At 39.9% G+C, this 14,329-nt stretch overlaps 1 protein-coding gene across 3 annotated transcripts in view; it reads left to right on the forward strand.

The window, feature by feature from the left end:
* The window catches only part of ELL2 (elongation factor for RNA polymerase II 2), a 70,470-nt gene that overhangs the window by 35,901 nt on the left and 20,240 nt on the right, over positions 1-14,329 (forward strand). For all 3 annotated transcript variants that reach the window (XM_006019701.1, XM_025199106.1, XM_025199107.1), the window contains exons 3-5: positions 6,163-6,284; positions 9,747-9,910; positions 12,860-13,119. In XM_006019701.1, coding sequence (XP_006019763.1) covers positions 6,163-6,284; positions 9,747-9,910; positions 12,860-13,119 — 546 coding nt within the window. The remainder of the gene's footprint in view (positions 1-6,162; positions 6,285-9,746; positions 9,911-12,859; positions 13,120-14,329) is intronic.

A 14,329-nucleotide genomic window follows, 5' to 3' on the forward strand; every position in this document is an offset into this window, starting at 1 on the left:
GGGGTGGGGCGCCCCCCAGCCACTGCACACACCTCCTGCAAGGCTGGGGGCCACCTCCAACTGGGGGAGCACGGGCTGCAGGGGGAGGCGGGGGGAGAGGATGTGGGGGGAAGAAGAGACATGAGCAGGGCCAGGGAGTTGGCGGGCTGATGCGTGGCCACAGAAAACTATGGTTACTCAAAACTGTATACTGTGGTAGCCAAAATGGTACACGTAATATTAACCGTGGATACTCAAAGCCATGGTTGGCGAAGGAAACCTGTACTAGTAGACTTCTCTGTGGTCTCTTAGAAGAATGAATAGAATAACTAGTTTTAGTTAAATACAGACATGTGTTGAGACCTGCAATAGATTTCTTGGCACCAAAGTGCATCTTCCTGGTACATTGGTTTTACTTCTAAAAATAAGTGCATATCGGATCAGCACCAATAAAAGAAAAACTGATATTATCAGCAATCTGCCTTTTTTTGCCTGGAATGCAGCCTGGCAGCTTGGAGAGCAGTGTCTGGCCAGTAAGTCGGGGTGGGGGGAAGCAGCAGGCAGCCTGCCTTTGCCCCCCCACACAGATCCAGGGGTGCCTCCCCTGGGGGTGCATGCAGTGGCGAGGAGCTGCCTCCCTTCTACAACTCCGAGTGAGCCATCTGTGGCTCCACCCCACCCTGCCTGGGCAGCCCCTTCCCCAGCCCCATTCCTTTCTGTACTGTGCAGGTCTTAATCTGCTCCCCCCACACCTTCCCTCCCACACCCCCAGACTTCTGGCCCATTACAGCTCTCCAAGCTCCCCAGTTGCATATTGGCTGTTGGATCAGTATTGGCCAATATGACTAGTTAATCATCAGCCATCACTATCCGCTAAAAAAATCTTTATCAGTGCACCCCTACTTATTTTTAGCTATTTATGACAGAAGCAATAAGTGAAAAGCTTTAAGCAGGACTAGAGTAAAATGCAGACTTGACACAGATTTGGTCCCAAACTTCCTCCAAGTACAAAGTAATTGCTTCTCTTCAGCTGTAAGAATAACAACAAAGCACCCCCTCCCCCATCCCAAGAGCTTTTCTACATGACAGACTCAGGGCACTTGAGTATTGTAGTATATAGTATTTTGTTGGAGAAAAACTCCTCGTAATCTGTGACCCACTGCATAAATCCCCAGAATTGAGAAACCAAGTGGAGGCCAAAGAATACACAATTCCCTTTCCCACCCCCTTTCCAGAAATGCAAACCAATTGCCCGAGACACAAGAGCTAGCAGCGCTCAAGACGGCCCCATGCAACTGATCTTTGTCCTTTCTGTCAAAGATGACTAGGGAACATGTTTAGGACCAAGTCTAACAGAGACCATCAATATAAATCTAATAAATAAATACCTCTCCTGAAAAAGGAATTCTGTTCACTACCCTGAAGTATGCAGCAGGTCTGTCCAGTGCTAAATAAGCCCTCTGTTGGTGCCAGCAGCCTCTCAAACTACTACCCAGTTTCCAGCTTTCCATTTCAAGACTAGCTGAAAATAGTTTCTCAATTTTTGCTGCCAACATTTAGGAGCCCTCCTAGACTGGTTCAGGATGGACTGATTTTAAATCAAAGCCCTTTAAATTATGAGGATAACCATGTTTTGCAGTTGTACTTCTAGTTATTTTCCTAAAGGGGTTGGTCTTATTGGCTTGTAACTGCTAATACATTGGTTTGCAACTAAATATAGCCTTTATACTTATGTGTGGTCTGTTGCTAACTAGGTTTGCTAAGTTCTTTTGCTCCATATGTATGCACATTTATTTAAGCAGTTGCATAGCTTACCATATATTTATTCAGGTTCTTAATTTAGACATTTGTTAGAAAATGGTGAATGATGTGTTTCTTTACTAGAGGATTTATTGTTTTTACTAATGCATTCTCAAACTGCATTGAGGTGGAAATTGGAACTGAATTAATGTATAAAACACCATTTTAAAATTGTTCTACTTGTATCTAGCCTAATAGTTCTCAATGTTTGTGAACTTAAGACACCCTTCCATAACCTTTGTGAAATGAGTGGCATCCAATTTCAAAAACTAATCTGTAGATAACTGTGCTTACCTCCTTGCAGAGGCCTCTAGCAATGGGATGGGGGATCCTCCAGGCAGGAACATGCCTGAGCCTACGTGTACCTGCTTAGTTTACCTCCTTTCCTCCAAAACTTCACTTTTCTCCTGCCGCCTCAAGGGCACCCTTCAAAAGATCTGGTAGCACCCTAGTTGAGAATCACTGATATAGCTTATTTAAAGAGTTGTTATAAAGTGCTTTAAAAACTGATACATTGAAGTGTTATGGGCAGTTGACAAATTGAACTTATTGTTTTTGGTCACCACATCCTTCAACTTGTCAGAAATAGATCTCACACTGACATCTTTTTTGTATTCATAGATGGCTGGTTTGCTATTCCCTTCTTTCTCACTGCTTTAACTCTTAATCAGTTAACTTGAACAAAGCAGAGATTTAGTTGACAAGGGTGAAGTTAAGTGGATGCTATCTCTGCAACTGCTGAATTAGCAGGTTGTAAAACAGGTTGGTGTTTCGGTAGTTATTTCCCTTAGGTCAGTGGTGAGCCTATTTTAAAACTTTAGCAGCAACTCTGTGCTGTAAGAATAACTTAATTTTAAATTATTTTACTAATTATAGTAATCTTAGTCTTCATAGATGGTAATTCTGTTTCAGTTTTTAAATAAGGATTTTTTTAAAGTTTTTAAAAATAGGTAGGAATTTCTATCGGTCTGTCTTCAGGCCTTGATTTGGGACTGAAATGAAAGTGATAATGCAAATCTGACTATTTTCTGTCCACTGAAAGATTTAATTAATTGCCTCTCTAATTCTGATAAGCTCCTTCAGAATTTGATAGTACGGACCACCAAAATGTAGAATATAGAACAGTGTCAGTAGAAGACTCAAAAGCTAGATTAGATTTTCCCCTTTGGGTTTGCTCCCAGAGGGTTGACATCGGCAGTTTGTTTGTCTCCCAGCTCTTCATATATGGATCCCACAAAGCTCCTCTTTTTCAATATCTAAATGAAGCCTTTGGGAGAGCTGCTAAGATAGCAAGGCCTGAAGTCTGGGCAGTATGCATGTGGCACTCACATCTGCTCTTCTGAAAGTGTCATCTCCATTCTGGTGGCAATCTCAGGAAAGCTTTAAGAACAGTAAACTGAAACTTTTAATATGGATAAGATGTAACTTGTGATGAAAGGAAACCCATTCTGATATTTGTCTGTGCTAGCCACGTTAATTCTATTTTGGAATGTTATTTTTTTGTAAATATTTCTATTAAGTAATTTAGTACCGGGACCATGCCTTCTTTTTAAGCCTGTTGACTAATATACTGAAAAGTGTATGTACACTAGCAGATGCAACATCATGCATGTCTGCAGCCATCTACTTTAATTGGTTTTGGGGATGGATTCCTGTTATTTTTAAGTATAGTTTTAGATAGAAGTGTCTCACTGAGTGTACTGCTTTTGACTTTTTGAAAAAAAATATCTAGCTGGGAAAGCACTTCTAAAAATTGATCAAAAGTTCATGCAACTTCAAAATTGTCACATAATGAACATAACTTGAAAAACTAGTACTCTCAATGTTTTTACTGCTAAATAAGTATTTTGAGGAACTGTAGTTTCTTCTAAATTCTCTGCCAGATCATATATGTTAAGTCCATTTCTTAAAAAAAAAAACAACACCACAAATACAGACTGGAGAAACTGGCTACATGCAGTTCAAATCCATACAGCATCAAATGCATATAGTAAACTGAAGGAAAATATAATTATTTCAGTTACAGTAAAATGCATTATAAAAGCATTAGACTGAAAATGTTCAGATAGATAACATTTTAAATTGTGTTTCTCTAGTTTTGTAGATTCTTAGGATTAATTTTCTATAGGGTCAGTAAGGACTCCATAATTTATCTATTTTATTTTTCTAAGAACTGTGAAACATCGTAAATTGAGTCAGATACATAACTCAAGTTTTTGTATTGGCTAAATGAACCACATGCTTGATGATTTCTACTCAATGTGCAGATTTCATTCAGTATGACAAGGATGCTCTTTATGAGTTGAATTAGCTGAGTGGTGTGCAAATATAGTGTCACCTTGCATGCCCAGTAATGAACAGATCTCATCAACAACTTGAGACCAACACTGGTGATCAAAACATGAATGGTGATTATATATGTTTCCTGTATGTTTTAAGGGAGAAAAATGGAGAAAAATGCTTCTTATGGCATTTGTATAAATACCATAGTCATGAGGGTTTATCAGCAGTAACGTAACTAGGCCAGGGCAAAAGGGAACACCAGCCCCAGGGTGCTGACTTAGAGCAAGCGCCAGGATGGGCCTCTCCCCACCCCAGCTGTCTCCCCATGGCACATACAGCCCTTTCTGGTGGAAGGAGTAGGCTGGAATGATGTCTCTTCCCCCTGGGACTCTTTGCTGTGAGAGAGTCAACCCTGGGGTGGGACAGGCGGGGGGTGAACAGCAGCTGGCTAGCCCGTACGGTTAAAGTAGCAGCTGCTGCTCAAGTGAAGAGAGCCCAGGCAGGCAAGAGGCAGTCCCTCACCCACTTACCCACCCCAGGCACTGAAACAGCTGCATGTGTTTTACTCCATTCACCAGTTTCTATAAGCAAGATAAAATGGATCAATTCAATGAGGATTCCACAAAGGAGCATTTTTTTAAGTATTTTTCCCATTACTCTTCATGTAGCAGTTTTTCTTCAGCAGATACGAAACCTTGAATTAGGAATCTGGCTCAGTTCTTGGACCTTCAGATGGGCAAAGTCTAAAGCAGGGGTGGCTGACCTGCCATAAACATGTGCCACAGGTAGCATAGGTAGCTTGTGTGTATAGCACACAGCAGATCTGTGAGGAGGCAGGCACCACAACAGCAGATATTTTAGGGAGCTGAAAGCAGAGCAGCAGATCAGGCAGGGAAAGACTATCAGTGGCACTCAGGGAGGGTGCAGGGCATAATTTGTGGCATACCTGTCAAAAAGGTTGCGCCTCCTCCCTTTATCTAAAGAGTTATTATAGTGGAATCCAACAGCAAAATAAGTTTAGCTTCAGAATATAGAACTCGCTGTTTTTTTTTTAGTACTGTGCCATGGTGTTACTTTTGTAGAACAGCACATTGGAGCATGTATCGCATAACTGTGCTATTCTATTGATCACTTGTAATTGATACTTTCTAATCTCCAGTAGAATACAGTACATTCTGTTCTGTGCACAAAATACTAGCCGAGTGTGTTTGAACAAGGAGAGCAAGTTTTATCACATTTAAGTTCTATCAAAAGTGATGTACCAGTAACCGCACAAATCACCTGATCTATGTTAGATAAAAGTATTTGTTTGAGAGGCTTTTAATGCCTAGAAGAGTTGAAATGTGTTTTGGTTTCAAGTATTACAATCAATTTATATCACTACATTCTCCTCTCCCTATCTTTCTGTCTGCCTTATTCTTACTCTTTTTTGAAACCTAGCTTTATGTACATTTTCAGTAGGATTGGAATTCACTCAGGAAAGAGTTGTACTGCAGGTTCTTCATGTGTTTGTGTTTTATTCTGAGGTTAATCAATATCAGGTTCTTTGACCTTATTCAGTAAGGCAGGGGTGTCAAAAGCCAGCCAAACCCACAGATCAGCCCCACATGCTGGACCCTGCACAAGTCCTGGAGTGGCCTGAGTGGACAGGGTGTGCGATGCAGTCCTGCTGCAGCTGCTCCCAAGCCATGCTGCATGTAGCCACTGCTTCAGGGCCATGCTGCACATGGTGGCTGCTCTGGGGCCAGACTGCTGGATCTGTCATGGAGCTGACCGGAGCTTGAGCAGGCACTGCATGCAGCATGGTCATGGAATGGCTGGAGCAGGCACCATGTGCAGCACGTGGGAGGACCATCCAAGTGGCACGCTGCATGCTTCCTGTGGGTCAACTCCAGGACCCACAGGCAGCATAGGAGGCTGGATCCAGCCCACAGGAATATCTTTGACACACCTGCAGTAGGGCATTTTGGAATGTGCTTAACTTGCAGAGTATTATTAGTCTGACCAAAGTTAACTGGATTACTCTGCTGCTTAACATTGTTTACCGGAAATGTAACATGGTTGGTTTGTTTATATAGTTGTACATTTATTTTTTTCTAGCTTGTCAAAATTCCCAAAGCTGATCTCCCAAATGAAGTGCATAACTTTAACTTCTACTTGTCAAACGTTGGCAAAGATAATCCTCAGGGAAGCTTTGACTGTGTCCAGCAAACGGTCACAAGGTAAGCAGTATTTAAATTTGTGCAGAAAGAAAGTGCTGGGGAGCTTGTGTGGTCTAGAACAGAAACTTTAATAAAACAAGTACACTGTTCCTTTCAAACTACGGTAAAAATGCAAACTTTAGAATATCATGGTTTCTTCAAGTGCATAATAACCTATGTTTACCTATAGCTCTTTCATTTTGTTTCCAAAAACTAACCTTTAAGCAGTTTGCATTTTCATGCCTCTTTAGTGCTATATTAAAAATTAGCTAGGGCTGGGCTTCATTTCTATCCAGGCTAGGATCAGATCCATGGTACAGTCAGGTAGAACTTGATCATAGAGGTGCAGACAGAAGAGCAGCTCCCTGCTGTAACTCGCAATGCTTTGCAGGAAGTGTTATGAGTTGCAAGGATCCCCCGGAGCAAACAGAAGTTCAGTGTTTGTTCCAGGGGGAGGGGAATCTAGCTATTGACTGCCAGCCTGCAGCTGGTTTCCCCTAGCAATGACACCCGTGCCTGCCAGGCTGCAAAGTTTTCAGAATGGGAGGGGGAAAGGGAGCAGCAGGAGCTCATTCTAGGGGTTCAACAGCCATCACTGGAGGGTGGGGTAGATGTATTAGAGCCACCCCACCTCCTGGGGGGGAGGCCCAATTCACCCACCCCACCCTCCAATGGGGGCGGAAAAACCTCCAGACTGAAATCCCTCCACTCCCTTTCCCCCCTCCCGTTCTGAAAACAGCAACAGGCTGGCAAGCAGGCAAACAGAAGTTACAGAAGACACTGTTTTGAAATGTCTCCATCTGACCCCTCATGCAGTGTGGGGTCAGTTTTTCACCCGATTAGCCATTTCTTAAGCTGTCTGCAGCCAGGCACTTGTGTTTAGTCACAGCTATAGACTGCTTTCTGTAGCCAGATCAGGCGAAGATTGTCACTGCTGTCTGCACCCAGAGCTCAGCATGCTATCTTGGTTGGCCTGGCCATAATGTCTAGGACTTTTCAAAGAATGGCACTAGTTAGAAATCTTGTCTACTGTTGCATGACTGTTCTGTTCAAGAGCCCCAGTGCAAAATAGCAATGCCATGACATGGTTAAGTTGGATTTGTAATGAGTGTGTGCATTTTTACCCACACAAACTAGCTAGTACCATATTGGCGCACAACTTTATTGTTAATGGGCCTTGGAACCTGGCTTTTTAGGTAGTATAGGTTATTCTGAAACACTGGCTTCCAGCTAATTTATTATGACGATAACCTGATCTTAAAGCTATCCAGCGATGGAGATCCTCAGTGTTAGTTAGCTGTTTTAATAACTCCCCCTATAGACATAGTTAGGCACTTAAGGTTGTCCAAGACACAAGAAGGTATCCTAGCTGACTAGAGGTATGAGCTATCCTTTCCCTTCTCCCCCCACTTTCCCGTGGACCTGTTAAACCATATCAATCCTATGTGAAGACATTCTTATTCAGCATTAAAGTGGCTTTAATTTAACTTAACTTACTTTGCTTTTGAAAGCAAGCTTAATTGAATCAAAACCACTTACTGTTTTAAATTAAGTATCCACTTAAAGCACAGATTGATTGTGCCTTAATCTTCTGTAAAAGTTAATTGGTAAGAATGCTCAGGACCGCTAATGTACGGATGCACTTCAGTACATGCTGAGTCCCAACTTATTGTGTTCTGACTTCCCCATGTACACAAGACCATAACAGATGTCATTTTAATCTGTTGATAGGCAATCAATTTAGGCTGCAGAATTACCTAAGAGTCTCATTTCTCTTTCTATGTCTTATGTTCCACCTCTTAAGTTTCAGGAAGTAGCCAGTGTTATTTTGGAAAAGATAGTATGTCCTGTATAGTTGAGACATAATTAGAATGTTTGTGTCTCAAGGAACTAATTTATATAATCTGAACATGAGGGGCTAAAATGCCAGCAAATAAAGTCTTAGCAAAAATACTGAGCCCAACTGAAGCATGGACACAGTCTTCAAGGAATTAGTCAACGTGACACAATCTTGATTTTTCAGGTGATGGGATAGAATGGATATTACATTTCCTGGTCTTCCTCCTCCCTCCCCCCCCCCCGCCTTTCATAGTGCATTTTGGGAGGGTAACATGCTAAAGAACATAAATTAATCAACCTTATGCTAAAATGCAGCAGTGAAAATGTTTCCATGCTCCCAGTAGGGTACAGTACTAGTTGTGAACTCTTTAATGATGTATTCTACAATGTTAAATCCGAGCTTGATATAGCTGGCAGACTTCAGAAAAGCTAAAAATAAACTGGTAATTTAAGAAGAAATGTGCTGAATGCTCCTTACCCTTTTTATTTGGAACATTCAGCAGAGAATTGTGGGGTTACTTTTCAGTAAAGTTGCAGGTCAGCTGAACTCCCAGTCCATCTGTAGGTCAGCAGCATAAATTACTAGTTGAAACCATGCTACTTTAAATTATGGTAATTCTTTGAACAGTGTCCTTAACCAGTAGGGACAGGCACTTTTGTATAAGGACTGATCAGAAATGGTCAGACTGGGAAGGGAGAAAAATATAGTGAAATTCTGTGGAGAAACTCCCCCTCTCTGTTTTTTTATGTTATTAAAAATGTCTCTAGAGCTCATTGTGCAAATAAGCAGTAGTAGATAGACCATGTGTCATTAATTCATATGTGCAGTATTCATTGATCTCTGAGAGTGATAGAGATGCTGTGAACTTCAAAATTCAGGCTGCATCTGCCCTTGTTCTTTGTGGCTTTTCTATCGCAATTTTTTTGTCCCTGGTTGCTACATGCAGTATCTAGGCAAACAGATAGGTCAGCTGAACACAGATTCTTCAGTGCTGCAGACATGCAAAATAGGCATGGTGAAAAAGAGATGTTTTAATAACTAACCATTTAGAAAAGTTGGCATACAAATACTAGGCAAAAATCATATCTGAGAATTCAGTTGAATTAACCCTTTTAAAAACCAGAAGAAAGATAGAACTGCATGAATTACATATGCGATTTTTTCCCATTTCTGCTCAACTCATTGAGTGATCCTAACACAATTTGAAAAGTCCTTTTAAATGGTCCCTAAGGCACATGTGTAGTCTGTGCACAGTTTTGGTACCATTATAACTAATTACTTTAGGGGTGTAGTCTTTCCTGAAATAGTTATAAAAGCACAACTCTGATACCCATATAAATTTGCCCTATTCTGGTCTACCAGTATTACTGTTCCCTTAATGAGGAAGAGGGTCGTACTACTTTTAAATGTAACAATATAGTTAACTTTACAGGTTTTGTGTATCCCTGAAAGCCATTCATTTGAAGCAATATTTAGATATTAGCTAGTTGTTTGTGTTGTAACCTAAGCAATTGAGAAATGCACCCTTTTTGCTAGCAGTATTTAGGCTCTAAATATTATGAATTTGACTAAGTTTCAGTGAAAGCTTAAATTTGAAATAGTATTTTAATCTCTTGAAGTGTTTTCTTTCACTACTTTCATAGTTCTGGAGCTTCGCAGCTCAATTGCTTGGGATTTATTCAAGATAAAATTACAGTGTGTGCAACAAATGACTCCTATCAGATGACAAGAGAACGCATGACCCAGGCAGAAGAGGAATCACGTAATCGAAGTACAAAGGTCATAAAACCTGGTGGTCCATTTGTAGGTATGGTTGTCTTTGCTATTTTAATCTAACAGATGTTTGGAAGTCTGTAACTTTGACAAGTACGAGATTCATAATGGTTAGCATATTTTTGCCTTACAGAAGAGGATCTGAAGCTTTGGTTAGCACATCTTTGCCACCTGTTCACAGTCTCACATTATTCTCCCTGCTCTTCCTTGCCCTTAGCATCCCTCGTCTTTATTCACTGGTCCAGGGAATTATTAGCATGGTTACAATGGGCATATCTACACGAGACACTGCGCGGTAGCCTAATAACACTGCACAGTAGCGTACCGGTCGAAAACTATGGTAATAAGCTACTGTGCAGTGTTATTAAGCTACTGCTTAGTAACCGTTACAAAAAAAACGTGCAACGGTGCTACTGTGTGGTAAAAGTAGTTACTGCACATTCAGTTAGTACTTCATTAAAGAAGTACTAAACTAAATGCTCAGTAACTAAAATTCATTAATGAATTTGTAGAGGCGCCCAATGAGTACTAAATTTAGTGACATAGCAGATTCAGTGCTTCTTCTCTTTCATGAAAATGCTGACGGGTTCATAGAATTAGTACCTTCCTGAATATTTGTGGTGTTTTACATGTTTAGATTGAAATGGCTGCAGACTCCATAGGACAATGGTGCATGGAAGTGATTTTCAATCTTGTCTACCGTCTTTCTTAATATTAGTCCAGTCAGCTGTAGGGACTCGCCACAGTAACAGGATCTCAGGCTGTGAATTTTACTGTAAATGGAGATGCAGAATTATTTTCACACCAGTAGACCAGGACTGGCAAGCAGCCTGACTAGACAGACTTTCAAGGGTCTGTTCCTGCTGCCAGACTCTATCCAGAAGTGACCTTTGGAAAGGAAGGGCAGGTTGCCCATGCTAGCATGAACATTCCAGTCCTGTTATACTGCAGTACATTACTTTAGATGTTCTTGCCTATTATAGGGTATCTTAACTAGGTATCTACACTTTATGAAATACAAAGTTAAAACTATGTTGGCTTGGCATTGTAATGTCCAGAAAAGTTAATATTATAACTGTGTCTAGTCCTCCTGCACATTCCACGTTTTTTCCACCTGTAGTCCAGGGTGGGCAGTTATTTGGGCTGGAGGGAGTTTTGGTGAACTGTTGCAAAGGGTTGGTGGCAGGTGGACCCAGACTGCAACAGCTCACCAAAACTCCCTAAGTGGCCCTCCAGCCCAAATATGCCCACCCCTGCTGTAGTCTGTCCTGAATAAGCACAGTCTACTTATTTTTCTTATTGTTCCATTTTTTAAAAAAATCTACTTAAAATGAAGATCTTGTGAAGCAACCACTAACTTGAGCTGCATAATTTTCACAAATTGTTCAAGCAGAAATTGGATAGAAAAACTGCTTTGGAGGGACACAGCTGTGGATTTTTTTTGTTTTTGTTTTTGTTTTTTTTAATAAGCCAAGATTCATAGCCAGTGTCCAACCCTTTGTTAGGTGCCTTGGGTTGTACTCCCTAATTGAACTTGAAACCAGGACAGGTTTAGTTTGTTTTAGGACAGAACAAGATGCTGGTACAGCTAATACTCCTATTACACAGCAAATTTAAGTGTGGCAGCCGGGTTAGGATTTGACTGTGCTCTAACCAATTAAAAGGACCGCCTTGTGCATACTGTTATACTAAAACTGCAACCATTTATCTGATGGAAAGTAATGATTATTTCTAAAACTAGAAGAGCAAGGACCAGTGAATTAGTTTAATTCTAGGAATGGTTAAAAATGGTTGTCTGTACTGCAAAATGGAAATATGTTTTTCCTACAGTCAAAATACCTCATTTTCTATAATAGATGGAGTCATTTTGTGCAAAGTTTTTATTCCAAAGAATGTTTTCCTAGTTTCAAAGCCTGTAACCTGTCTGAAAGAGAGAGGAGGCCAAAGCTTTGGACTCATAACACTGACCAGCTTTATATTTTCCTGACTTTTAAGGATTTAGGTTTGTAGGAATGTTAATCTAGGAAGCATCAACTTTTCTCCATCATAGAAACTGAAACGTTAAGTAAAAACCCGTTGCAGTGGACTTATAGTTGTGTATTTTTAACTAACATTTACTGTCACTAACCTTTTTTCCACCAGAGCCAAAGCAATTGCTACTAATTAGTTAGTTTTATGTAAAGATTAAGTTTTTGGATGAAATAAGGTTCTGATCATGTTTATTTTATAAACCTTGGACTACCTTCATAAACATTTCCATTTGCAAAAACACCTCGTGAATTTACTGAAAAAACATCCTTTTGGTGTAAGGGCCAAATCCACAGAAGTTTTTAAAATGCAGTTGTGTACTCAGGTAGGCAATTTTATATGCCTATGATAGCATGTTGGAATTAAGAGGTGCTTTCTAGCACAATTATCTGGGTCAATTTCACATGAATTCTTTTCGTAAGAAACAGATCTTTCATTTTTGTGGAGCCAGTGATATAGCTCTCTCTCACTTACTCAGCACGAAGTATTTATTTGAATAGTTTTCTTTTCACACAATGGATTTCAGAAGTTTATACTTTGTGTTCCTTTTCATGTAATGATAGTGGCATATATGTAGACTTAGGTTCCATAGGCCTGAATGGAGAATACATTAACCACAGGAAGGCCTTGGTTTCATAATCTAAACTGTATTCCCATTTTAAAAACCTCTCTTAATGTTAGCATACTTACAACTTTTCTAAGCTTATAAATTAAGAAAAATTTTGAATATGTCACTACATAAGCAAACCAGTACCTCTCACCTTCCTTAATATCATTTTGTTCCCAATTTCATATTCAATTTCTTGATGAGTTCTTAACTCCCCCCTATTTAGAATAAATAGCTCTTACATGTATAAAATTCTGTGTTGCATTTAACTTTAGAAGATGATGTTTATCCATCATGCTAGAACTACTTAAAATGTGCTTGTGTGTGTGTGTTTAATCCTGCATTTAGGTAAAAGAGTACAGATTCGAAAAGCACCACAGAGTATTTTAGATGCTGCTCCTGAAAGGAAGAGGTCAACCCCCATGAACCCTGCAAATACAATACGAAAAACTCATGTAAACAACACTGTTTCTCAGCGACCGTATAGGGACAGGGTGATTCATTTACTGGCACTGAAAACCTACAAGAAACCAGAGCTACTTGCTCGCTTACAAAGAGATGGTGTGAATCAAAAAGACAAGAACTCCCTTGCAGCTATACTTCAACAGGTAAGACTTGCTAAATCAGATGCCCTTCCTGTTCTTTCTGTTTCTGCTGCTGTTTTTCTTAACATAATTCAAGAGAATGTTGCTGCCATATTTAAATTTTAAGTGAGTGCTCACTGCAGTTCAGAAGTGGGCACACTTTATTGATATTGCCTCTTTGATGCCATATTCTCTGAAGATGTAGCCTGTATTTGTAATTATTAAAATTTAATTATAAGTTTTAAGGAGTTTGTAGTAGTCTGTAAGAGAAAAAAATGACAACTTCAGAAACCCTCTGAAGCGTTAAGGAATACTTGTATAGATTTTTTGTGGCTCTTATTTTTTGTGCTGTGTTCTTTTCCTTAGAAATTTCATGTTATTTCAAGATGTTCATAGCGGTTCACACTAATTCATAAAGGAATGTGTTTACTAACCCATTGTGGTGTATCGGGAAAGGGACTGATTGGAATTGGCAATTTATACAGATTTGTATCTCATTATTTAAACAAGTATAATACACTGTGAAGGAGGTTACGTACCAGCCTTTAGTCTTTTACCAGATATTTACTTTACTTAACTGTCTCAGACCTGGGATTTTTTTCAGTCACAGTAAATGAAAATACTGGTGTTCATTTTTACATTAGAGCAGTTTGCTCTTTGCTCAATATGGATATATATATTTGAGAAGAAAATGCTGTCCCTTTTGTAGATGGAAACGTTGTTATAATGGATGAAAATGCGTCGTACGTAGAGTAATATTACGCAGTGTGTACATATGCACACTGATCCTGAAAGTGATGAGGTAAACTGACTTTCTCCGTTGCGCTGTTCAGACACTGCTTGAGCTGTCATGGGTAGCTTGCAGTGTCAGTCTCTTGAGTAAATTACAGCTCTTCTCCAAGGCCGTCATTTATTCCTTGTTTAACTCTTATTGGCAAACCCTTTATTCACTGGCGCTGTCCATGAGCTGTAACTTCTTAGAATTATAATTCTTAGGAAAAAGTAGGAGCTTATCATACCTGACCAAAATTATCCTTGAGTGTGTGTTGTAAAACTATAGGAGTACTTTTTGATTTTGGAGTCAAGGGTCTGAGTTCTCATTTCACATCCCATTAGAGATGTTCTGAGAAAATGTCTTCTAGTATTCCTCTGTGCCTGTTGCCTCCCAGCTGGCTTCCCAAGTTAGTGACACAAGCTTTATTTTACTCATCTGTCTATGCCTGAAAGGCTTTAA

This window comes from Alligator sinensis, unplaced genomic scaffold, assembly GCF_000455745.1.
Source record: "Alligator sinensis unplaced genomic scaffold, ASM45574v1 scaffold223_1, whole genome shotgun sequence".
Lineage (NCBI taxonomy): Eukaryota > Metazoa > Chordata > Crocodylia > Alligatoridae > Alligator > Alligator sinensis.